The sequence below is a fragment of the Triturus cristatus genome, chromosome 6 (genome assembly GCF_964204655.1).
Source record: "Triturus cristatus chromosome 6, aTriCri1.1, whole genome shotgun sequence".
Lineage (NCBI taxonomy): Eukaryota > Metazoa > Chordata > Amphibia > Caudata > Salamandridae > Triturus > Triturus cristatus.
The window spans coordinates 1,523,897,259-1,523,921,722 of NC_140589.1; the positions used below are offsets into that span (position 1 = coordinate 1,523,897,259).

At 45.1% G+C, this 24,464-nt stretch overlaps 1 protein-coding gene across 1 annotated transcript in view; it reads left to right on the top strand.

Moving 5' to 3' along the window:
* Positions 1-24,464, top strand: part of LOC146821626 (nucleoporin NUP35-like) — a 108,135-nt gene that overhangs the window by 50,877 nt on the left and 32,794 nt on the right. Inside the window, exons 3-5 of the mRNA XM_085612662.1 lie at positions 10,712-10,839; positions 17,956-18,016; positions 21,941-22,082. Of these exons, the coding sequence (XP_085468788.1) occupies positions 10,712-10,839; positions 17,956-18,016; positions 21,941-22,082 (331 nt within the window). The remainder of the gene's footprint in view (positions 1-10,711; positions 10,840-17,955; positions 18,017-21,940; positions 22,083-24,464) is intronic.

Sequence of the window (24,464 nt, forward strand, 5' to 3'; positions counted from 1 at the left end):
GTGTGATGCTGCACGATTACACTGTGATCTATCTGAGATGTATCCTTCTGTGCCATCGGAGTAGTTTACATTGTCTGTGATAAACGCAATAAAAATTGGTTAAAAAAAGTAATATTTTTAATGTAGAACAGCATTGTAAACGTCTATTCTAAATTGTGCTTTTCTTTTGTAGTGCATGACACTATCGAGTAGGTTTAACAAGACTGACTAAAGTAAAATAAAGTGTAATGTGGGACCAGGATAGTGACCTTATTTCTGACTTGGTCCTCTGTTTACAATGTTTATTTCCACACACTGGGGAGGATTCATTTATAAATGCTCACATCATGAAGGTTGTTGCAAGGGTGAGTGTCGGAGTGCTGAATAATGCCCTGAAAGCAGCCCTGCCATAGTGTAGGCCTTTTTTAACAGCATCCATTTAAACTTTTTATTTGTTTAGGGAAGCCTAAAAGCCTGCAAATTAGCGCAACTCTATGAATTGAGTGAAATAATTCACCTACACATGAAGCAGGGCACACATTGGATCTCATATTTTCCAATGACCCCACAGATTACAGTATCCAAAGTAATCCCAGTTCCCTGGTCAGACCACTACCTTATTCTTTGCAGGCTACCCAAACCTACCCATCAGAACAAGGTCCGGGTCCAGACCATCACTACAAGAAGCTTGTCCAAAAACTTCCCCAAAACCTGGTCAACAGTCTTGAAGGACACAACCCCCAATTTTGTAGGCATCTTTGATTAGGATTATCCGCAATGGGAGAATTGGCTCACCCAGTCGTTGGGATGTGTGTAAGCCCAAGAAAACTACCAACACCAAAACACACTCTAAAAAAAGCCCTGTGGTACAATGATTATCTCATATTACTCAAAAAACGAATGTAAATAAAATTGGAAAGGCTCTGGAGAAAGGAATATGACCCCGCCCTCAAAACTAATTAATTATAAAACCGCAATTGGGTCCCATCAGAACAAAATGAAGATGTCACAAGCTAAATTCTACGAGGAAAAAATCACTCCGTCCTCAAACTCTCAGAAGGAATTATTTAGTGGTCAAAACCTTGACCACCCCTCACGAAAGTAATACCTTTCCCCCAAGCCACAAAAGAGACACTGACAACATCCTTCTTTCACAAAAAAGTGACCGATATTTATGATCCATTCCAGAGCAATACAGAATTTAAGGGGAAGGAAATTTAGGCTAGAGAATTATCCTTATCTCCAATTCTAGCACGATTCCCTAGACTGGAGGAAGAGACTATGCGCAACCTGATAAAAGTAACCAAATCTGGATCCCCTTAAGACCCAGCACCTTCACATATCCTATCTAAAGCGACAGACATCATTTTGCAGTCATCAATGGGATTACTTAACCACTCCCTAGACGCAGCTCTGGTTCCAAAACATTGAAAGCACGCAGTAATCGGACCCTTAATAAAAAATTTTTTTTTTAAAAAGCTCATCTTGACCCAGCAATACTCAGTAATCTGTGTCCTATTTCTTTACCTCCGTTCCTCTGCAAACTTCTGGAAAAACATGCCAATCAGACATTGGCCAATTCTTTGGAAGCTAATGACCTCTTCCACCCCACTCAGATGGGCTTTTGAACGCAACACTACTAGTGGTCTCGGAGGTGCTCAAAACTCTATTAAATAATGGAGGTTCTTTCGCCATTCTTTTGCTTGATCTGAGCAAAGCATTTGACACAATTGATCATGCTGTTTTAAAAGACAATCTAAGGTAAGTAGGAATCCAGGATAAAGCGATGGATTGGCTCACCTCTTTCCAGGAGAACAAATCTCATAAAGTAATAAAGAAAGATTGTTTCTCAGATCGCCTGCCAATCATTTGTGTCGTATCACAGGTATCGTCACTCAGCCCAACACGATTTAATATTTACATGCGACAGCTTGCCAACATACTGCAGGAGTTCGACAAATCTGCTGGCTCCTACGCGGATGGTTGTGTCTCTGACAAACGGTCCCAATTCAGGAAACCAAAAGTTGGTCCCCTGTCTGGAGAAGTTGGCTAACTGGATGTCGAACAGTCATCTGAGGCTAAACGGAGACAAGACGGAACTCATGATACTAGAAAGCCTTGCCATAATCAGACTCCTGATTCACTGGCTAAACGACATGGGCAACACTTCCGATTCCCAAATCCTCTTTTAAAAAAAAAAAGGTGGGGGGGGGGAACTTGGCTGGATAGTACAATTTCAATGGACTAACAAACTATCTGATTGTCATTACTCAGAATGATTTGGAAGATTATCGAATGAATCCCAGATCACTTGAAGAAAGGAAAAAAAAAAAACTTAATTCAGTCCCTGATAGTCTCTCCCTTGGACTATGGCAACTCTTTACGATGGCTCACTGAAATATGTAACAGACTCCAGGTAGTGCAAAAATGAGGAAGCCAGGCTCCTACTAAATGTCCTTAGCTATGTCTCAGTGAAAGAATCTTTTAAGCTAAATCATTTTCTGTGGTCCCCAGTTGTTGCCTAAGATGAGAAAAATACAACGCGGAGTCAGGTGAGGGCTTACTTCTGAAAAGCAGTGTTCACATTTTCTCTTTGTAGAATCCTTTTTGAAGGTGAGCATTGCAAGACAAATTTGCGATGTATGAGATTGTCCGGGTGAAGCAGAGCTTCAAAAAATAGGTCCCATCATCTGGGGAAGGAACTGTAATGTGATCAAATCCACAGCCTCTCTTCAACCTGCTCTGTATTTTTCAGTTTTTATAGTCCATTGTGACCATCTATGATCAGGCCACTAGGACTCTTGTTCTTTTGATGCCTTCATGATTGGGCAAGTCTAGATAAGTCTTAACGTGTGTGGTAACCAAGCAGTTCGATGATGCCATGAAGATGCTATTAGTGGTGTCTTTGGATGTTGCTTTTTGGGAGTAAAGTATATGTAAGAAGAATAGATGTGGCATCAATCTATTTTTCAAATTCCAAAAGTAAAGGGTAAGATTTGTGATTTGGAGGGCAGGGAACTTTACTATAAAGGATGCTTCCTCGGGAAGTAATTAATTGCATTTTGTATTACAAACAGAAGCCTGTTGGTGGAACAAGTGTCTCGCTGGTAGCTTCATTTCTTGGGTCTTCAAGTGGCTCCAGAGCTACTGGTAGCTCCCCATTACATTATTCTTAGGCACGTTGAACACAGCACTGCTCATCTCCAGACCATTGGAGTGTTAGCTAGCCCAAGCCAATGCAGGTTCCCATGTTAACCCGCCATATGAAATCTTTTGAGGACAGTAACATGTCCATGAGTAGTCCGGGAGGAAAGTAAGGCCTGAATAGAGATTGGAAACAGGGAACAGCCTTATTGATGATGTCATGTGGCAGGGTATGTATATTTATATTTTACATGCGGCAGGGTGTGTATATTTATGTTCGAGGCATGTGGGCTGCTGAATTCATATCTGTGCATAGATCACCGCCTAGTGTTGGGTCCGGATGTTTGCACGTTGTTGTCCTGGAAGAGTCTTCGAAGTATCCTGGGATAGGTGACTCCTCCCCTGGACTACAGTGCGCATGGGCATCCTCTCCATCCTCAGATTCTTTTTTTCCGCCATTGGGTTCGGATGTGCTATCTTGACTCAAGTTAGGAAAATCGTTTTTCAGGCCAAAAGGCCTTTAGTTCGCGTAGGTACTGTTCTCGATCGGTATCAATAGTATTTTTGTTAGTTTACTAACTTCCAGAACAAACTTTCCCATCTTACCCGACCGTCGATTCGACATCAACGATGGAATCGAGAACACCATTCAAGAGGTGTCCGGTATGTAATGCGAAATATCCCCACGTCGACGTCCATCCGGTGTGCAACAAATGCCTTTCACCGGATCACGACGAATCTACATGCATGGCCTGTGCCAGATTTCGATCCAAGAAGACTCTACGGAATCGACGAGCGGCGAGACTCGAGGCGCAGCAAGCGGCACCGGCCCCGGCCGACATCTTCAACGCCGAGACCGAAGATGTCGAAGAAGTGGAGAACCTACCCTCCAGTCCCGTTTCCGAACATGACTCCGGATCGGAAGACGTTGACGAAACACTCTTTCGCAGAGATGAAGACGACACCGAGGTAGGAGACTACAATGAGGCCTTAGGGGCCGAAGAGAGTAGCTCCGGTGACGAGCAAGGCCTACCCGTTCAGACTGAAGAAAGCCCAGTGCAGCAGTCTATGGCTCCGGTCGAGGGATCGTCTTCGGGCCTTACCCAAGACCTATCCTGCAGTTCTTCGGCCCCGCCCTCGGGCCCGTCCTCGGACATTCAGCGGCAGCCATTAATGCCCAAAACGGCTGGTTTCCCTTCTTCAAAACCGAAAGCTGTATTGGTTCAATTGAAACCGAAACCGAAAGTGGCGCTGGTCGGATCGAGGCCCTCCACACCTTCGACGCCAGCAAAACACATCGGCACCGAGCGCACCAAACGAGACTTCGGCGCCGAACTCGAAGCGGCCGACGTCGGAGTCGACATAAGGAAGAAGGCCTTCGGTACCACCAAACCTGCTCGGCTCCCGGCACCGACGCAATCGACTCCGACCCCAAAGGTCAAACAGCCTGCTGCGTCTCACACCGCTTCCACGGCGACACCAAAGCCACACTCATCGAAGAAGTCGACGGCCATTCCCTCCCCTCGACTCGATGACCCACCGGCGCCGAAAAAATCCACGACCGCCTCAACAGAACCGGTCGGTGCAAAAGACTCGAGGGCGCTCCAGACGCGACCCATTGCTGCGCAAAGCACCAAAAAGAAAATGGTCCTCCAGGACACGTCGGGCTCCGAGCCAATTAAAGCTCCAGCAGCCTCTTCGACACCAGCCAACATTACTTTTGGCCTGCCACCATCCACGGCCCCGAAAATGTTCCAAATCAGGACACGGGTGACCCATACCACAATCACGCCTGCCGAACGCTCTGCGGAGACGTTGCCATCGCATCTAATCGACGCCGACACCAGCAGGGTGATTATCCACAAACGGAAAATAACTTCGGAGCCGGCTTTGGACTCCTTCAGGATTCCACTTAAAAGAAAGCTGCCTGTGGCTACAGAACCAGTTCTTTACGAACCTTTCCACTCACCCTACCAGGATCCGCAATCCTTCTCTCCCACACACTCCGACACGGATGCGTTGGTGGACTACATGGGTGACCAAGTCCCCTACCCCGGAGACATGGACCCTGACGGCCAACAGGACCCTGATCAAACTTGGGATGACCCTGTGGACCCAGGTGCACCTATGGATGCACAAGACCCGCAACTCTATGGAGCAAAAACATCTCCCACAGAGGACACGGCAGCGTTCAACGCTCTAATTGAACGTGCTGCGGCCAATCATGGGGTGCAACTTCACTCGGACACCGTCGAGGACGACTTTCTTATGGATACTTTTGCATCCTCAGAAAGGAATATAAAAACTCTACCCATGTTGAAGGGTGTCCTCAAACCAGCAAAGGACATCTTCAAGGAACCCACCAGGGCAAGAGTGATAAACCCCAGGATCGACAAAAAATACAGATCAGCGCCTGGGGACCCTACTTACATCAGAGGCCAATTACCTCTGGATTCCATTGTCGTTGCGAATGCTCGCAAGAGGGCACACTCCCAAACAGGTGACGCTCCTCCCCCGGACAAAGAGTCCAAGGTGTTAGAGACCTCTGGCAAACGGGTTGCCGCCCAGGCAGCCAACATATGGCGCATTGCCAATACTCAAGCACTCCTCGCTCGCTACGATAGAGCGCACTACGACACATTAGAGCAACTAATCCAACATCTCCCTGACCAATTCAGAGAAGGTGCAGAGATCCTCATCAGGGAGGGACAGCTCCTCACAAACGCATCCATTAAGGGCGCACTGGATGCCGCAGACACAGCTGCCAGGGCCATAAACACTAGCGTCATGCTGCGACGACATGCCTGGTTACGAATCTCCGGATTCAAACCTGAGGTGCAAAACAACATACTCAACCAGCCTGTCAACCCCGACTATTTATTCGGCCCTGAGGTTGACACCACCCTAGAGAAAATAAAGAAGGACACGGACACTGCAAAGTCCATGGGGGCTCTCCAGACTCAGTCCTTTCGGAGCGGCTCCTTTCGTCGCCCCGGAAATAGAGGAGCAGGTAGAGGACAGGGGTCACAGCAAACATACAACAAGGGCAATACACAAACCACCTACGATAAAAACACCCGGGGTGGATATCGTGGCTCCAGTACAAAGGGCACAGGACGCGGCTACGGCAACACCAGGTCCTCCCCCAAGAACAAGCAGTGACGCCCTCTCCCTTCCTCCCGACCACATAACACCTGTCGGGGGAAGGCTACAAAGGTTCCTGTCCACGTGGAACTCCATCACCACGGACAGGTGGGTCAATGACATTGTCAAATACGGTTACTGTCTAGAACTAACCTCCACTCCACCCACAATACCTCCAAAAAACCGTCCTATGTCCTCAGAGCACTTAACGCTCTTACAGTAGGAGGTGCAAAGTATGCTTCTAAAAGGCGCAATAGAGGTCGTACCCGTCCACGAGCAAGGTACGGGGGTGTACTCCCTGTACTTTTTAATACCGAAGAAGGACGGGTCACTCAGACCTATATTAGACCTGAGACCCCTAAACAGATACATTCTTTCCGAGCATTTTCACATGCTCACTCTCCAGCAAGTCCTCCCGCTGCTCAAGCAGGGAGACTTTCTAGCCACACTGGACCTCAAGGATGCGTATTTCCACATACCCATTCACCCATCACACAAAAAATACCTCCGGTTCACTGTTCAAGGGCAGCACTACCAATTCAAAGTCCTTCCCTTCGGCGTGACAACGGCACCAAGGGTGTTTACAAAGTGCCTAGCTACTGTGGCGGCACATCTACGGAGGCAGCACATACACGTCTACCCTTACCTGGACGACTGGCTCGTTCAAGCGAAGTCAGCCCAGCAATGTGCCAGCCACATGTCCCGCACCATTCACCTCCTTCACAGTCTGGGGTTCTCACTAAATTACCCAAAATCCCATCTACAGCCCGCACACGTACAACAGTACCTAGGTGCGACTATAGACACTCTGGCGGCCGCAGCTCAGCCAAATTTGGTGAGAATCAACAGCATGCAAATGCTGATTTCAAAGTTCAAACCACAACACTCCCTTACCGCGCGAGTGTTCATGCAGTTGATAGGCATGATGGCCTCCTGCATCTTCATAGTTCCCCACGCGAGACTACATATGCGCCCGCTTCAGGAGTGCTTAGCACGTCAGTGGAATCAGGCTCAAGGACAGTTGAAGGACCTAGTGTTGGTGAGCGGTCGGGCATACAACTCTCTGCATTGGTGGAATCCACAAAACCTTTGCAAGGGATGGGGAGCTCATGTACTCCATTACACAGTGCAGGGACTATGGACACAACAACAAAAGAAGATGCAACCTTCTAGAGCTGATGGCAATCTTCCTCGCTATGAAAGCTTTCAAAGTACACTTGTGCAACAAAGTCGTGTTGATCCGGACGGACAACATGACTGCCATGTACTACATACAGAAGCAGGGAGGAACACACTCTCCACAGTTGTCTCATCTGGCTCAGAGCATGTGGAAGTGGGCCATTCAAAGGAACATGTTCCTCATGGCAGAACACCTCCCCGGCAAGGACAACCAGATGGCGGATCTGCTCAGCAGACACAGCCACCAGATGCACAAGTGGGAGTTACACCCATCAGTACTCCAACCGTACTTCCAGCAGTGGGGTCATCCAGAGAGAGACCTATTCGCGACAAGCAAACGCAAAATGCCAAAGCTTTGCCGCCAGGTTCCCACATCCGCAGTCGCAGGGCAATGCGATATGGATGAACTGGTCCGGCAGATTTGCGTACGCTTTTCCACCAGCACCACTGATACCGCTGGTGGCACGCAAACTGCGTCAACACTCACTGACGCTCGTCCTGGTTGCTCCAACGTGGGCACGCCAACCGTGGTACACCACCTTTCTCGAACTTTCCGTGGTGTCGCATCAAAGGCTGCGGATCAAACCCGAGCATTTAACGCAGAACCATGGAGAGATTCAGCACCCAGATCCGCAACAGCTGAATCTGGCTCCTGAAGTCCTAGAGTTTGGCTACCTCAACCTGCCACCTGACTGTATGGACATCATTAAGGAGGCCAGGCGACCCACTACCAGAGCTTGCTATGCAGCCAAATGGAAGAGGTTCGTCATTTATTGCAATAATAATGACATTAACCCGCTAGATGCATCCATCCAAAACATTATTTGTTACCTATTACACCTATACCGATGCAATCTGGCGTACACCTCTATACGTGTCCATTTGACCGCAATATCAGCCTATCTGCAGACCAGGCAGCACCTCTCTCTATTCAGAGTGCCTGCCATCAAAGCATTCTTGGAAGGACTCAAACGAGTCATTCCACCAAGCCACCCACCGGCTCCGATGTGGAACCTCAACTTGGTCCTCACACGCCTGATGGGGTCCACCCTTTGAACCTCTACACTCATGCGAGATTCAATTCCTTACCTGGAAAGTAGCTTTCCTAGTAGCGATCACTTCTTTGAGAAGAGTTAGTGAACTCCAGGCACTAACCGTTCAAGAGCCATTTATACAGGTTCACGCCAACAGGGTCGTACTACGTACCAACCCCAAATTCATGCCAAAGGTGGTATCGCAGTTCCACATGAATCAAACCATTGAACTGCCCGTTTTCTTCCAAAACCCACAAACTGTCACAGAAAGGGCACTCCATACACTAGATGTCAAAAGGGCCCTCATGTATTATATCGACAGGACCAAACCCTTTAGGAAAACACAACAACTTTTCGTTGCCTTTGCCCCACACCACAAAGGTAACGCTATCTCCAAAGCAGGAATAGCCAGATGGATTGTTAAATGTATTCAAATTTGCTATCAAAAGGCTAAACGCACTTTAACGATTCCCCCACGAGCCCACTCAACACGTAAGTTAGGGGCCTCAATGGCTTTCCTAGGAAACATTCCTTTGCATGACATATGTAGAGCAGCCACCTGGTCCACTACACATACATTTACCAAACACTATTGTGTAGATGTGCAATCAAAACAGCAGGCAGCTGTAGGACAGGCTGTTCTCAAAACTCTTTTTCAGACCGCTGCAGCTGGCACTGGTAGCCGCCGCTAATAAGAGGGCACTGCTATATATTCTATGCACAGATATGAATTCAGCAGCCCACATGCCTCGAACTGAATATGCTACTTACCAGTATGCATCTGTTCTTGGCATGTAGGGCTGCTGACATTCATATCGCCCTCCCTCCTCCCCGGCGCCTGTAGCAGCTGCAGCTCTCAGAATTACTGTAAGCATGGTCATCACTTTCTATATCTACTCCATCACTGCCACAATGGCGAAAAACAATCTGAGGATGGAGAGGATGCCCATGCGCACTGTAGTCCAGGGGAGGAGTCACCTATCCCAGGATACTTCGAAGACTCTTCCAGGACAACAACGTGCAAACATCCGGACCCAACACTAGGCGGCGATCTATGCACAGATATGAATGTCAGCAGCCCTACATGCCAAGAACAGATGCATACTGGTAAGTAGCATATTCAATTTTGCATGCATCTTAATTGTGCATGCATGTTTTTGTATGTATGTTCATGGTACATATTTATCTTTTTGTGTGTCCGTTGTCTCTCCCTGCTAGTGTCCCTTCCTGGAAGCAATCCTCGATGGTGGTGCTTACAAGAAGTGTATTTTGCCCCCATCAATAACTGGTTTATCTCTGACGTAGTTGTGTCTGTTCCTGCTAAAATGGTCCTTCAGGTGTAATAGAAATTCTTGAAATACTGTAGCCATTTTTTATATACTTATGGCGTAATAGCAGACATCCTTGGCACTTTAACATTCTTGGGCTGATAGTAGCATTCCTAGCACAGTGGTGACCACTCTGCATAGTAAAGGTAAAGAAATGCATTTTGTGGGCATCCTTGGCATTGCGAAGTCCAACCCTGGCATACGTTGGCTCTGACATAATGGTGGGCCTTCATATCAGATTGTGGGCATCCCTGGCATTGATGGGCATGCCTGACCTATGATGTATTTGTCCATATAAGTACTTTATGGAAATGATGAGCTGATGTTTGAGGACCCATGTATTTACTAAAAATGTAAACTAGTATGTTGAGGGAATTAATTTTTTGTTTTGTTTTTTTGTTCCTAGAAATGTTTTACTTTGTGTACCCAAAATAGAAAGTGTATTTGAAAGCAAACCGGCGCATGTTCATAAACTCATGTATGAAGGCATAATGACTGCATTTCTAAAACGGATTTAAAGATGATTTAACTGACTAAAAATTCAAACTAAGCTGAAGGGAATCTATTGCTGTCATTTCTTTTGTGCAAGAGGACATTTGCTGCTATGGCTATTTCATCAGTCGTGTGGAGGCACTTCATATTAATAGTGTATTAATAGATATTACTGTGGTTAACCCTGTCTGACACATGGAGCAGTCACCATTGCAATCTTATGGAATGTGGACACTGATGTAAAAATGATTGATTTCTTAGTAGCTCAGGATGCATTAGTTTGATCAGAAGCAGTTTGTTCATAGAGAAGGTTGGAGACCCCGGCTATGAATTGTCCAATATAATATATGTGTGTGTGTGTGTGTGTGTGTGTTCTCTATTTTATTAATTGTGTTGCATTATTTTTTGTAGGGGGCAGTCCTCCACAGCCAGTTGTTCCTAGTCATAAAGATAAAAGTGGCGCACCACCAGTACGAAGTATTTATGATGATATAACCAGTCCAGGACTTGGAACAACACCTTTGAGTTCGCGGAAGCAGGTAATGTTGACTTCTTTTAGTGACTTGTTACATGATAAACTAAGGAGCCAACTATTATAAAGTGACTTTTTCCATATTTAAGCAGCCCTAGGCTGGTGGCACTTACAGAACATTGTCAGAATCTAACTTTTATTTAACGTAACGGCTCCTCTTGCCATCTCAGATATGTCTTGCAAGGGTTCTTCCTCAGCATTTATCACATTGCACCCTCGATCTTACTGCTTCCAAGTAGCTTAATATTTTAGTCGACCACACGCATACCAAAGTAGGCAAAAGTGTTCGTTTCAGACCCTACTCGCTTGTAGTGCCGCACCTGTGACCTAGTATGTTTTTTGTTTTAATATATGCACACTCATTCTATTTGCCTTCAGTGGCCAGATCCTCCTGCTATATCCCCCAAAGATGTGTGTGTGTGTAATGTATGTATAGATGTATATAATTTTTACTCTAACATGTTATGTACAGGCCTTTATGTGAAGGTCTGCCATAAAATATATAATTAGCTGTATTGCAAACTACTGTTACAATGATTTAAAAATAAATAAAACACACAAGTGGTGTGGGCATGTCCCCTAAATTCATTGCTTTGAAGTTTCATTTACACTTTGGAACAGCCCACAGCTAGCGTACATAATACAGAGGTGTGACCACTTCAACCATTAAGCTGGTTGCCAGTGTCATTCACACGTTTTAGATTAGCCCACAAGACAGTAATTCTGTTTTGGGTGATGGATATTGTGAGTGACAACAGTTTACTGGTGTTGACAGTATGGCTGCATCAGCAAGAGGTATGCCATAGGCAAATGAGTTCCTATAATAGCGCACCTACTTTGCATATTGCACACTGGCCCTCCATGGAGCTGGTGTAGGGAGACTAGTGACACTCAGGAGCCCCCGGACATGGGCTTCCATGGAGACTTGCGACACTTGGTTCTCTTAATAGTGAGTAGCTTGGAGCCTTACTTTGTATCTGGACGTCATTGCTGTCCAAGTGATGCACCGTTAGTTGTGCTTTGTACCACTTGTGAAGGCATTTTTGTGCTAAAACCGATGTGCAGGATATTATCTGCTTCATGTGACCCCACACAGACAAAGCCGTTTGTGTCTGTCCAATGTGTGTGCCTCTCCAGAAGTTACAGCAGTACTGCTCCCATCGCTCATTTTTAGTGTCGTCCTCTTCAAAAAGTGCGGCCTCTGCAAAGTTGAGCAGGCGGATATACGCATCTTGCTCACCTTTTAGACCCTTGTGCCAATCCTCCAAGGAGTGTTTTGTGTCGTAATCCTAGGACTTCATTACCTGTTTTCCATATGCGTGGATTAATGATAAATACTTCAAATCGCCTGCTCCCTCATAAGACACACAGTAGAGCACAGCATTGCTAGTGTTGTCATTTGTGCTCCCCTCAAATTTCAGAGCAAGTGACCAAAGTTTAATGTAATTTGCCCTGCATTTCCCAAAAAGTATTGGGATTAAAGTTGATTCCAGTGCAATTCATGTTTTTAAGGAGCAGATGGTGTGTATTGAACATGACCTCAAGTAGGAGATGCATCAGCTGAGCGAGGAAAGTTTCCCTGCAGCAGTTCTTTCTAAAGCTGTTGATTTTGTGGAGAAACCGAGATAGGTCCCAGACAGGTTGATGTATCTTGAAGAACAGCAGTGCTAAAGTAAATCTCTTGACCTATGATGGACTCTGTTTCAGCCAAGCAGTGCCAGCCTTTTTGCAGCACCAGCCAGTTGCAGGTTGCTGCTAGGCTTCCTTAAGTCACTGTCTCGGAAAAGCAGACGCATTTCACCTTTCCAGCTCGGGTCCGCACTTCATTTGACGTTCAACAAATCCTTGTCAGCCGGCAGATGTTAGAATTGAAAACCTCAGTACAGTGGTGGCTGTTGGGGGTAGAACACAAAAATGTCCCTTTCCTGAAGCCTCCAAAGCCATCTGGCCCTTATCCTATCCATAGCTGGCTCTACAGTATTACCTTTCACCTCGTTTGTAGCCCATTCTTTCTGAGCACTGTCTACATTTCTTACTTGTTTGGCCTTGGCTCCATGAAGGTTTCCCTTAGCCTCTTTACCCTCTTTTGTCACTAACCACTTTAGATGACAGCCACCTGCGAGTGTCACATCCCACCCTGTGGTGCATGCTTCTGTGCAACTCTCAAAACTTAAATGTTGCTCCTCCTTTCTGTTTGTGCCCCACCTCCTGCTCTTGCTCTTTTTGCTGGTGTCTTACTGTCTAAAGTTTGATTTTGTACCCTGAACATTTTCAACCCTTCATGTTTGCTCATTCTTTGTTTGCATGCTTCTCACTGCCTGGTTTCTGTTATTGCTCTTTCTACTAGTCTCTCACTCTGATGTGAGTGCAACAGCAAGCAGGTAAACATGTCCGCTCTTACTATGTCCATGTATCTCACTGTATCTGCTTGTGGTGTTTCAGCAGCACACATTGTTCCTATTGTCTTTACAACTACCTCTTCCTCCTGAGTTTCCTGTGAGTATGTGCCTCCTGCTTCTCTCAGTTATCGTGCCTTGCAGTCTTGCGTTTTCCCTGTTCTGTCTCACCCCATGATGCCTGCTCTTAACATTAATTCTGAGGGTATCCCCCTGCTCTCTGTGCATGCTCTTGGTCTTCCCACCAGTACTTAACCATTTGATGTCCTCACCTTCTTTGTGTGTGCAGGTCTTATGCTTCGAGCCCGCAGCTCTTATGCTTGTTTCACCATCTGATGTCTGCTCTAAATATCTGCCTCAAAATACAGTGTTTACTTCCGTCAGCGTAGTTCTCATGCCCTGGTGTCTAGTGTTTCTGTTGTCTTTCTGATCTGAGTTTCTCTACTTGTGGTAGGTCTGATCTTTGCTTCTAATTTGTCAATGTTTCTGTGCTCTTTGCAAGCATCTGACTCCTGGTGTCTGATTTCTGGATGCTTGATACCTGCTCTGGTCTTTTCTTCTGGTGTCTTACTCTTTGTATGCTCTTTTATTCTCAAACTCATTCGCTCATCTAGTCACACACCAAGCGCATTGTATTAATCAAGTCATCCATGAACATAACTAAAACCTCAAACTTGCCAAATGATGAGCAAGTACTATCACTCATAAATAGCCTTACCTATATGCTTCACCTATTTGTTAAATATTTTATTAAAAATTAGGTTCTAGTTCCAAAGTGCTAAACTGCCACATTATAGAGTATATGTGAACACAATCTTGTGGAGACAGATTGCAGGAGGCAGAAGAACATGGCAATTAAGAGAATGCTGTAAAGCACTGTGTCTTTGATTTTTACTTAGTTTGTTATACGTTTGCACCTTGCTATAGAAGGAAGTAGTGATTAGCCTAGAATCCCTAAATTAGATTGGTCAGCTGTCCAGTATATGGACCACTACCTAAATGTTTGAAGCCCTTAATCCCCCTAAGCAAAACTCCATTGTATTGAGACCATTAACTACACCAGAGCTTCAAGAACGGGAGTAAGGAGTTGATGGGATCCTGCTATGTTGTAGTAAATTGGATTATTATTTGGGGTGGGCGACTGCCCACCTCCTGAAATAGTAAACTTTTGTCAGAGTGAACCCTCAGTCATTAAATTATCCTGAGCACAACCCTCTGGTAGCAAAGGCACAGAACAATGTGTAAAGTATTTTGCAGAACCGCAATAAAGTTAAAACATCAAGTCATAAAAAAATTCCAAACCGAATTAGGAAAATAAAGTAAAAGTTAAAAACAAAATGACACTAATGCAACAAAATCGAAACAGGAGAATCGGCAAAATGAATTTTTAAAGATTTAAGTAAAAATGGTGCCAAAACACACACAGCCAGTATTAGTCCATGGTTGCTGTAGACTGGAACAAGGCGTAATTTGAGGCAGACTGCAAGGGAGTCTTGGTTGGATATACCAGGTGGATTGATCTGGGTGAAAGTATAGGAAGTCAAAAAGTTCGAAAAACTTTCAAAGTCCAAATCTAAAGAGTGGCATCTTCACTTTTTATGAAGCCTGAGGGACAAATCTGAATTTGTAGCCACCACCATACAACTGCCAGTCAGATGCCTGCTGCAGGGTGGTCCAGCTAAGCCTCTGGAGCTTTTGAGGGTCCTGCTTGGGAAAAAAACAAACTCTGACTCATTTTTTCAGACATGCTAGAGCCTTTCAGGGGGACTAATGTGAACTTAAAATCTGTTGCTGTGAAACAGCTGGTCAGGGGACTTTTTTTCCAGTAGGCCCCCTTGGCACTGGAGCATTTTGAAGATGGAGAAAGTCTTTCACCGTGCTAAACTTGAACTCTAAGGGATTTTTGTGTGTAGGGGAGTGCACTGTGGTACTTACTAGTGTCCTCCCACATCTAAAACTAAAATACAGTTTGAACCAGGTGCTGTACCCACAACCTGTCCAGTGACAGTCTGGTAGGATAAAAGCAGGGTCCTTTACTAACCAGAGAAGGGGATACTCAAATGTGCTGGCATCTGTTTTCGCCCTTTCAAGCACGCTAGAGTTACATGTGGCTCCACAGGCCTGTCAGGCAGGATTTGGCTCTGAAGTATCAAAGGAATGCCCCCAGCCCCCATCCTGCATATTTCATTGAGCTCTGATGAGTTCACGTCCTCTTACCGTGCTGAGCAAAGTTTAGGAGTTGCTGGAGAGTTAATGCAAATTAGCTTCCAGGACCTTAAGACCGGGAAAAGGTAAGCTTTTGAAATTTACATACCTTAATATTTATTAAATAGTGGTTTCATTTTCTAGCTTGTCCCATTCCTGAAATTTAGTATTTTAATCTGTACTCTGATTTTCTACATAGGACAGTTAGGCCTGCTACATTTAAAATAGCATTTTGGGCCTTCTCTCTGTAGAGACCTGGTATTTGTCTACCTGTCCCACTTCTAATTCCATACACCCTTGCCTTTTGCATTACAAGGTCTACATAGGTTTCACTTAACCCATTTTGACAGTTAAATATCTTCACTTGCCAGACTGCAGGTTTTACACTGCTGCAGTCAGGCTTCACAGGGTAGGCCTTTAGCCGTGTTTGCACCGCCACTGTAGTGGATGACGCAATAGGTTCTGAGTCCACAAGTGGCATTTAACTTCCAATCCCAGGGTGCAATTTCTACACCATATACTAGAAACTTACCAGCAAAATAAATGTGCCAGTTTAACCATGTTGAAAGGGTTAGCACAGGCACTTTATTCCTGCTTAGCAGGGTGTAACGCCCTGAACGTCTCAGGATCGTTTAACAGACACGATAATGAGAACGCAACCACTTGTGAAGGTTTAGTTATTTTAATGAAGGCAAAAATAATACAAGGAATAAACAAAGGTTATAGTCACTGGAATCCTCCAGGCTAAGTACGTTACCAGCCCACAGCACGGATGGTCCTAACCGTCCTCTGCATATACGCCGATCCCGGCGTATGCCAACAGAGGGCAGAAATGAAATGGCCGACAATGCCAATCGGTAGGCTGTGAGGGGCACGAAGAGTGTTGGGGAGAATCGAGGAGTCAGGGAAACGCCCAGCCGGGGTCTCTACCTGAAGGGAGCAGCCGCTCAACCTCTTCCTCAGACTGCACCGGGACGCGGAGTCACCTCCTGGTGATGCGTCACCGATACCCCAATCACAAGCAAAGAAGACTGAACCGAGAGCAGCCGCTCGATCGATCCTGTGGACTTCCGAGTCTGTAACGCGGCAAACACCTCCTGGTGTGCGTTACAGCTGGCAGTCCCTGTATCTCTGGTCGGGCTGGGAGTTACGACTCCAACCAGCAAAAGCGCCACTGCGCTTTGACTCAGCCGAGTCAAAAAGCGAAGCTCAATGGTTATCCGGTAGAGCTTCCGGGTCCTTCACAGGTGACGATGGGGCAAGACACGGCCCAGGGAGTAACGACTCGACCTACCTCCGTTCTTGCCTTACTGGAGCACCACTCCGGAACACTGCTCTTCACTAAGCAGGTACGTCGGTGTAAACACAATATCCGACAGCGTTGTACCTCCCGGTTCCTCCCTATATAGGGCGTGTTTTCCTTGAGTTATGTAACAGCTCTCCTGTTTACATAAGGGCGTGTTTTCCTTGAGTTATGTAACAGCTCTCCTGTTTACATAAGGGCGTGTTTTCCTTGAGTTATGTAACAGCTGTCCTGTTTACATAAGGGCGTGTTTTCCTTGAGTTATGTAACAGCTCTCCTGTTTACATAACCTCTCAACCGCTAAGCATCCTGGGAGATGTAGTCCGTTTTCGCTGGTTACCGTTTTCCTCCCCTCACATGACAGGAATTCTTGACACAGGGGTAAAGTACACAGATTTCTAAAACCAGCAAGAATAGGGGCCAGCAAAGGTGAAAAGTCTTGGGTGACCATACAGAATAGACAGATTGTCAGTATATTGCTCTAGATTTATTTTGCTTTCTAAACTCTATCCTGAGCCAACTGAAAAGCAGCGAATGCCACCCAAGTCTTAACATACTTTTACGCATGCCTAGGCAATGCTAGCAGTAGTTCAATTCATCTCATAAATAGTAAACTACTGTGACACCCACTTTAAGTAGGGTATCTAATTTAAATGTTTTCATATATTTTGTTCAAATTAAATCCCAAAGCAGACAAAATAAAGTGGTCTAGTGCCAGCTCACAACCTTTAATAACAATCGCCCTCGTAAGACAAGAGTGACTGCTCCCTTGTTATGGCAATATCTTTCAAGTGAGCTGGGCCACAAACATGTTTACCCAATGGGCGTACCAAGATACCTGAATAGGAGTAAACTTGTGGAAGGTTGCCAAGTCCCAGTATGCCCCTAGATGTCAATCTAGCAATGGACTTGGCAGCTTGTTTCCTGAATTGCTCAACTACAGGCAGCATCTCATTGAAGTTAATGTTACATTTGCTCCTCATAAACATTTCTTACTAGCCCTGGTCTGATGGAGAAAGGGCCTTTCCAGTGGGTTTGCAGGACCTGAAACCCCACTTTGGGCATTATCTGCATTTTGGTTTTATACACATTGCCCTAGGTACTTTTCCTCTTCCACACGAGAAATGCAGCACTAAATGATGTAATTATGCAGTTGTTAATACTTTGCAGACTGGCAATTGAAATTCATACTACTTGACAATGTTTCATTTTATTTTAGCCCAGTTTTTCCTTCATGCATACTCCATTATCCGGCACAATACCATCTACACCTGGTACAGGTAGGTCCTCCTTCTCTATGTACATTTCTCTAAATGCATTTCTTAAGTCTGAAACTGTTATTGATTGTCACTTCTTTTTTGGTGGTATTCTAGTGGCGGTTTTCTTGCCACCGAGTTATGGCTATAACCACCTCTTTTACAGAGAAAGAGAACTGATCGGTACTTGCCCACCCCTTCTTTTGGCCATTACACATTCGTAGGAGAGATGTTTAGAGGGCAACTAACCTGCCAGAGAACTTGCATTGGTTGAGAAACCACATTCCCTACCCAAATGACTACCTACCAACAATAATGTGTTAGTGGGTGTAAGAAAATGGGTTATTAGTTTGGGAGCTTGTGAGGTCTGTCCAATTAAGTCCTAAAAGCCTGTCCGGTCAAGCAATTTTTAAAAATATTTTAAACCTGGCTTCAACCCCTTCCAGCTCTGGCATATAGGAGACAGGCTTAACTTACGAAAATGTGTTAAGTATTTAGCACCACTAAAACAGTCAGTCAAAACGCAACACAATGAAAATCCCTCAACACTTTATAAAAAAATGAGTAAAATGTAACAAAAAAATTAAACCAAAATGACTGAAATCCAATAAGGGGAACTTCTAGATATGAATTTTAAGATATAAAGACCAATCAAAGTACGCATCTGAAATTAGTGTTTGAGGTTGACCAGGACATAGGTGCAACTTCAGACTGACTACGATTGAGCAGTGTTAGGCCTGCATCTCTTGGCGTGATTTCCTGTCTTTCTGCTTCTGCTCTCCTGTTTTTGACGTGTGCTGATCTTCGTGTTTGCTTGGCACTTTACTGCTGCTGACCAGTGATAAAGTGCATATGCACTGTTTCAAATGTCTTGGCCTCTGATTTCTGCATGATTGGCATATTTGATTTATTAATAAGCCCCTAGTACCGTGCACTGTTTGCGCCCAGGGCCTGTAAATCAAATGCTACTAGTGGGCCTGCAGCATGGATTGTGCCACCCACATGAGTAGCCCTTCAAACCTGCTTCCGGGGCAGGATGCAGTGTACTTAAAATGTAGTACATGTGGGCTTAAGTTTTACATGTCATGGTAGTGAAAAACTGCTAAATTCGTTTTTCACTACAGCAAGGCCCATCTCTCCCATAGGTTAGCATTGAAGCTGCCTTGCAACACTCTGCAAGTGTATTGTCTAATTGGGAACAGATTGAAAATTGGAGTTTGGTGTCTGTGGACACACAATATAAAAACACATCTTTTAATGAAGTTAGGTCTGAAATTGCCACTTATAAAAAGTTGACATTTTCTTACTTTAACCGTTCTGTGATCTGCCTGTCCCTAGAGTGCACGTCTGGGCTGGATGACAGTTGGGCTTTGTGAATTCACCCCAGACAGTCGAACGCAAAGAGCTGAGGTGTAACATGCATATCCGTTTTGCCCATCACCAAGCTGATGGGGGTTTAATACTGATCAAGTCGATGTCAATATGAAAAACAATATATTTATGTATAAAAACGAGATCTCATCTTTATTGATGAATTTGTCGTTGTGAACTCCACATCAACCCCTACTTAGAAATACGTAGTCAGGCGGGCTTTGAGACCTAGACCTGAGGTCACTGACATGTCACAGGTGGGGCAACACGTAGCCGGCAGACAAACGCATGAACAGGAAATTTAAGATCAATCCCACAGATAGGCGCAGCGACACCCCAATGGTCCAGGGAGATTGGCCCCAATAAAGCACACCTTGCTAGAGCCGTACGTGTGCTCCCATTGTTAAACTGACTGTTCCTGTTTTGCCAAACGCCTCTGTTTTTTCTCAAGGAATTTCGTGTGAGTTTGTGTTTAAGCAACATGGGTCTTGCTGAGCTAGAGTGGTGGGAGGAGTAGACACTTGTACCTGAATAGGGCTTTGCCTGTTCGCACACAAAGGACTACATACTCCCCTGTACTGTGTCTGGAGCCAGGGCCAGGAAGGGCAGGGTCTTGTGCACTACCTAGACCTTTCTTTGAAGTCTCCCTACTTCAAAGGCTAAAATGGGTATTCGTCCTGGAACTCTTTACACCATATACTCTGAACACTCTGGACTGAGCACATTCTACCAAGAAGAAAAGCTGTTGTGCTACCAGAATGAACTGCCACTTTGCTGCTTGCTTTGGTTTTTGGTATGCTGCTTCTGTCTTGGGGGTGAGAGGACTGGACTTTGCTCTCTGCATCCTGCTTTCTAAGGTTCTCCAGGGGCTTGAGTTGAGCTTGCCTCCTGTTGGAAGTCTCAGGGCCATCTAAGACTTCACATATTGCGCAAGGGCTTTTCTGCAAAAAGCTCCATTTTGCTAAGTGATGTCAAATCCAGTTCTTGGGCCCTTGGAAGTAAGGTCGCTGTGCAAAACAGGAAGAAACAAGTTTATAAAAGATTTATATTTTGTTTTGAGTATGTTGGATTTCTGTCGTTTTTGGTCTCGTTTTAATCCGATAAATATTGGCTATTTTTCTAAACTGGTGTGGAGTACTTTGGTAGTGTTTTTACTGTATTATAGCGTGTGTGTGTGTTCACAAATACTTTACACATTGCCTCTTTAGTTCAGCCTGACTGCTCTAAGCCAAGCTACCCGAGGATGAGCACATGTAAACCTTTAGCTTGTACAGCACTTACCCTGACTAGGATTGTGGGACACTACTTGAACAAGGTGCAAGCCTCTTCCAACTAGAGACCCCGATTCTTAAAAGCAGATACACCAAGTGGGTTGTCCCGGTCAAAAATCTTACTTTCTGATGACTGCAGTTGTTTTTTGGAAGTAGAAATCCTCCAGTGGGAGCAAGGTTGAAGGCTGCATCTGACTTTTTGAATACGGTTAGTTGTTGGATCAGGTCCCCATGAAGCAGTTTCCGCGCTAAGAGCTCAGAGTGGAAAAATTAAAATATCACAGATGCAAAAGTCCTCTCATGTGATGGATACTTTTTGCACCCTCTCCTCGTCACAATTTCTACCTTTTGGACTTGGTCTCTTTTTTGGAGCTCAATCTTCCAGTGGGGCAAGCCTGTGTCTGACTAAATCCATCAGAAATTGAACTCTTTGCTGTGATTTCCTGCTAAAGCTCCAGAGATCTTATAAGTCCTAACTTTTCAGACTTTTCTTGACAATGCATATTAGCTGATGATCGCCGGGACAGCAGTAAAGCACCAGGTGACACTCCGGCAGACGCCATCAGCAAGGTCCAGTGCTCCACTGGTCACTCCAGAAAAAAGTACTCGGCTAAGTCCAGTTCAAGTTTCAGTTGCCACTGGTCAGCTGGGAATTGTAGATTAAAGGCCTCTCAGCTTTTTATGTCTCTGTAGCCGCACAGGATGTCAGCCAACTGACCTTTGCAGTCTGCCTTGGTCCTGGGTACAAGTGGGACAAGGTCCAGTGCTTCATGTCTCCATACAGGTTACTGACGGGTCCATTCCTCTTCTGATCTGTCACAGGTCCACAATGTGTTCTGAACAGCTGTGGTTGAGCTGTTTACTCTGTTCAATTCATTGCTACTGTGTGGTGGTAACTCTTGTACACTACCCGAATAATGGTCGAAAAGTTCCCACGGGAAGCCTTCCCAAACCTTAGACCAAGTTTTAATATTCTTCAATGAGAGAACAGAAAATAACGGAATAACAAGAGGGAGCTGATAAAGAAGGTCTGTCTTTATCTACAGGTAAGTTGTCAAATCAATTTAATACATTTTTAACACTTTTACAATTAGCTTGCCATGGTTATTTACAAAGGCACTCCGCCACCAGTTGGATTATTTTGGCATCTCAATACTATCTTTGTGATTGATCTATGTTTCATGTAGAGTACAGGACGTTTTGTGCAGTATCTGCATTATGAGAAACTGCTTATTTTAAACATTCTTGTATTAGCTTGCAACTGTATTTGTGAATCTCCTGGATTTGTATCTGTTTCATCAAACAGGCAGTAGTGTATTCAGTCCCGCATCCATTGGGCAAACTAGAAAGAAGACGCTGTCTCCTGCTCAGCTTGATCCTTTTTATAGTCAAGGTGACGCGCTGACTTCAGACGACCAGCTAGATGACACATGGGTGACAATTTTTGGGTAGGTTCTTGGCAAATATGCTTTCAGTGAAATGTTTTTGCTGGTTCCACTGTCTTTGCTTTTAGAAAAGCTCACATCTACATGGAAAATCACAATGGGGGGTTTTTGGTGGCTTCATGAAATTATTCACTTAAATGCAATCTCTGTTTAATGACGTAATTCTGTTTAAATGCACCAGTTATCCTCCTTGCAAGCAGCACCCAGAAATGTTGGTAGTACCATGGAATGTTTTTTCCATTAATAGCATTACATCATTTTTCTGTGATGACTATTTGTCAAGGACCAGACTGTCTGCAATTTTTATCATTTTTCAATGCAGTGTAGTAAGCAGTAGTTAAATGGATGCGCTTCTGTTGTAGTGATGTATTTGTAAATGAAAGATTGTTCGTAGTAGATGGTTATTGTTTGCTTCTTTAAATGGTGACAAAAATAGAATGATTAAAATAAAATGTTGTTCTCTTTTCCGGTCACCATAGTGTTCTCTATAGTACCTTAAATACATAATTGGGACCATAACTATTGTTCCTAGCCCTTATTGTCATGAACAATCTATTTGTGAAACCACCTTCCTGAAAGTAAAACCTCTGTTTAATGGATCTCATTCATTGCATGGCTTCCTCATAAATGTGGGAAAGAGAGGTTCAGACCTTCAGAAGACTACTCAAGACCTGGCTCTTCGAACAGTAGCAGCCCACCCCACCCTTTGCGCCTTGAGACCCTCGCGGGTATGTGGTGCGCTTTTCAAATGCCATGACTGATTGATTGATTCACGGTTAAGTCAGCTTCTTGCCAAATGACTAAGAAAAATAGGATTACGCTTCATGGAAGTTATTTAGGAGGGCAACTATGATGGGAACGTTTATTGCGGGCAAATCTCTCCAAAATCGAGGGAAAGTTTTTGTGGGTTTTTTTTGTGTGTGTGTGTGTTTTGAGTTGATCGCTTGACAGCCCAAAGACCCTCTCCATTTCACTCCTGACCACTTTTGGGGCTGTTGTGGCTTTAAGAAGCATTTGCTGCTTTAACCATTCTGCTTAGCCACATCTCAACATCTATTATGTGTGTCCAGTAAATGATAGCAGATCGTGATGGACCCCATACCGTGCAGCCGAAAACCACAAATATGGGAATTCCAACATTCATTACCCTAACGTTTGGAAGTCTAACAGTTGCCATGAAAGGCAAGGACAAAGATGTCCACAAGACTCTCTAAATGAGAGAGAACCCACATAATCCTGAAAAGTATCCTGTCTGATCCTTGAGGGGGATCTGAAAATCCAAAGAAGGTCATGACGAAAGCCAACGACCCAGGAGGGCGCAACTATGGCTAAAACCTGTTGACCAAATGTTTTTTTATGATATAGATGTGTGGGATACCCTGATATTTCCCTAAACACATCATGTACCTCTTTCTAACATTTCCAATATCACTAGTCTGTAAATACATTCAAAACATTTCTTTGGGGACAGTAGGCAACTTCGTAACTTTTTTTTAATAGAAATGATCCTACCAATGTCTGACATGAGACATTGACTTGTGGTGGAGGATAAGACCCAGGTTCGAGGCATATGAGCTGCAGATTATACACTGTGCATAGATCGCCATCTGGTGTTGGGCCCGGATGTTTGCAGTTTGTTTTTCTTCTTGGACAGTGTTTGGAAGTCACGAGTTCGGTGACTCCTCCTTCGGTCCGTACTGCGCATGGGCTTCGGCTCCATCCTCAGATTGTTTTTTTACGCCATCGGGCTCGGATGTAATACTTCGTGCTCCGGCTTCGAACCTTTCCAGTTCGACCTTCGTCGAAAAATCCTCGTTCATCGAGATTCTTCAGACAAAATAATCTTCTTTATCTCTCTCTTCGGCACTTCTTCGATTCCTGGCATTGGCGGCTGACTTCGGGCCTATCTCGACTCCGGTCTCGGCCGATGGAAAGGACTCCCTTTAAGAAGTGCCCTAAATGTGGGTCTAAATTTCCCTACACTGATTTACATCAGGTGTGCAACCTCTGCCTCTCTCCCGAACACGAGGCCTGAGACTGTCCCGCCTGCAAGTCTTTTCGATCAAAAAAGACTATTCGGGATCGAAGAGCTAGACGCACCATGGCGCACTCCTCGACCTCTGCTCCACCCGACATCTTCGGAGAAGACATCGAAGCTTCGGGACAGCAGCACACCGAACAGGAAGACGACCTCGTCAGCGCTTCCGAGGCCGACGACTCCGACGTGGAGGAGATCACACCGGCGCAGAGGGCCGTGAGTACTCTACCCCCTCCCACTCCCGCGCCCACACCGAAAATGACTCTGGTTACGCCTTCGCCTCCGGGCCTAGGCAAAACCAAACCTACCGCTTCCATCACCCCACCTTCGGGCCCGGTGAAGAAGCA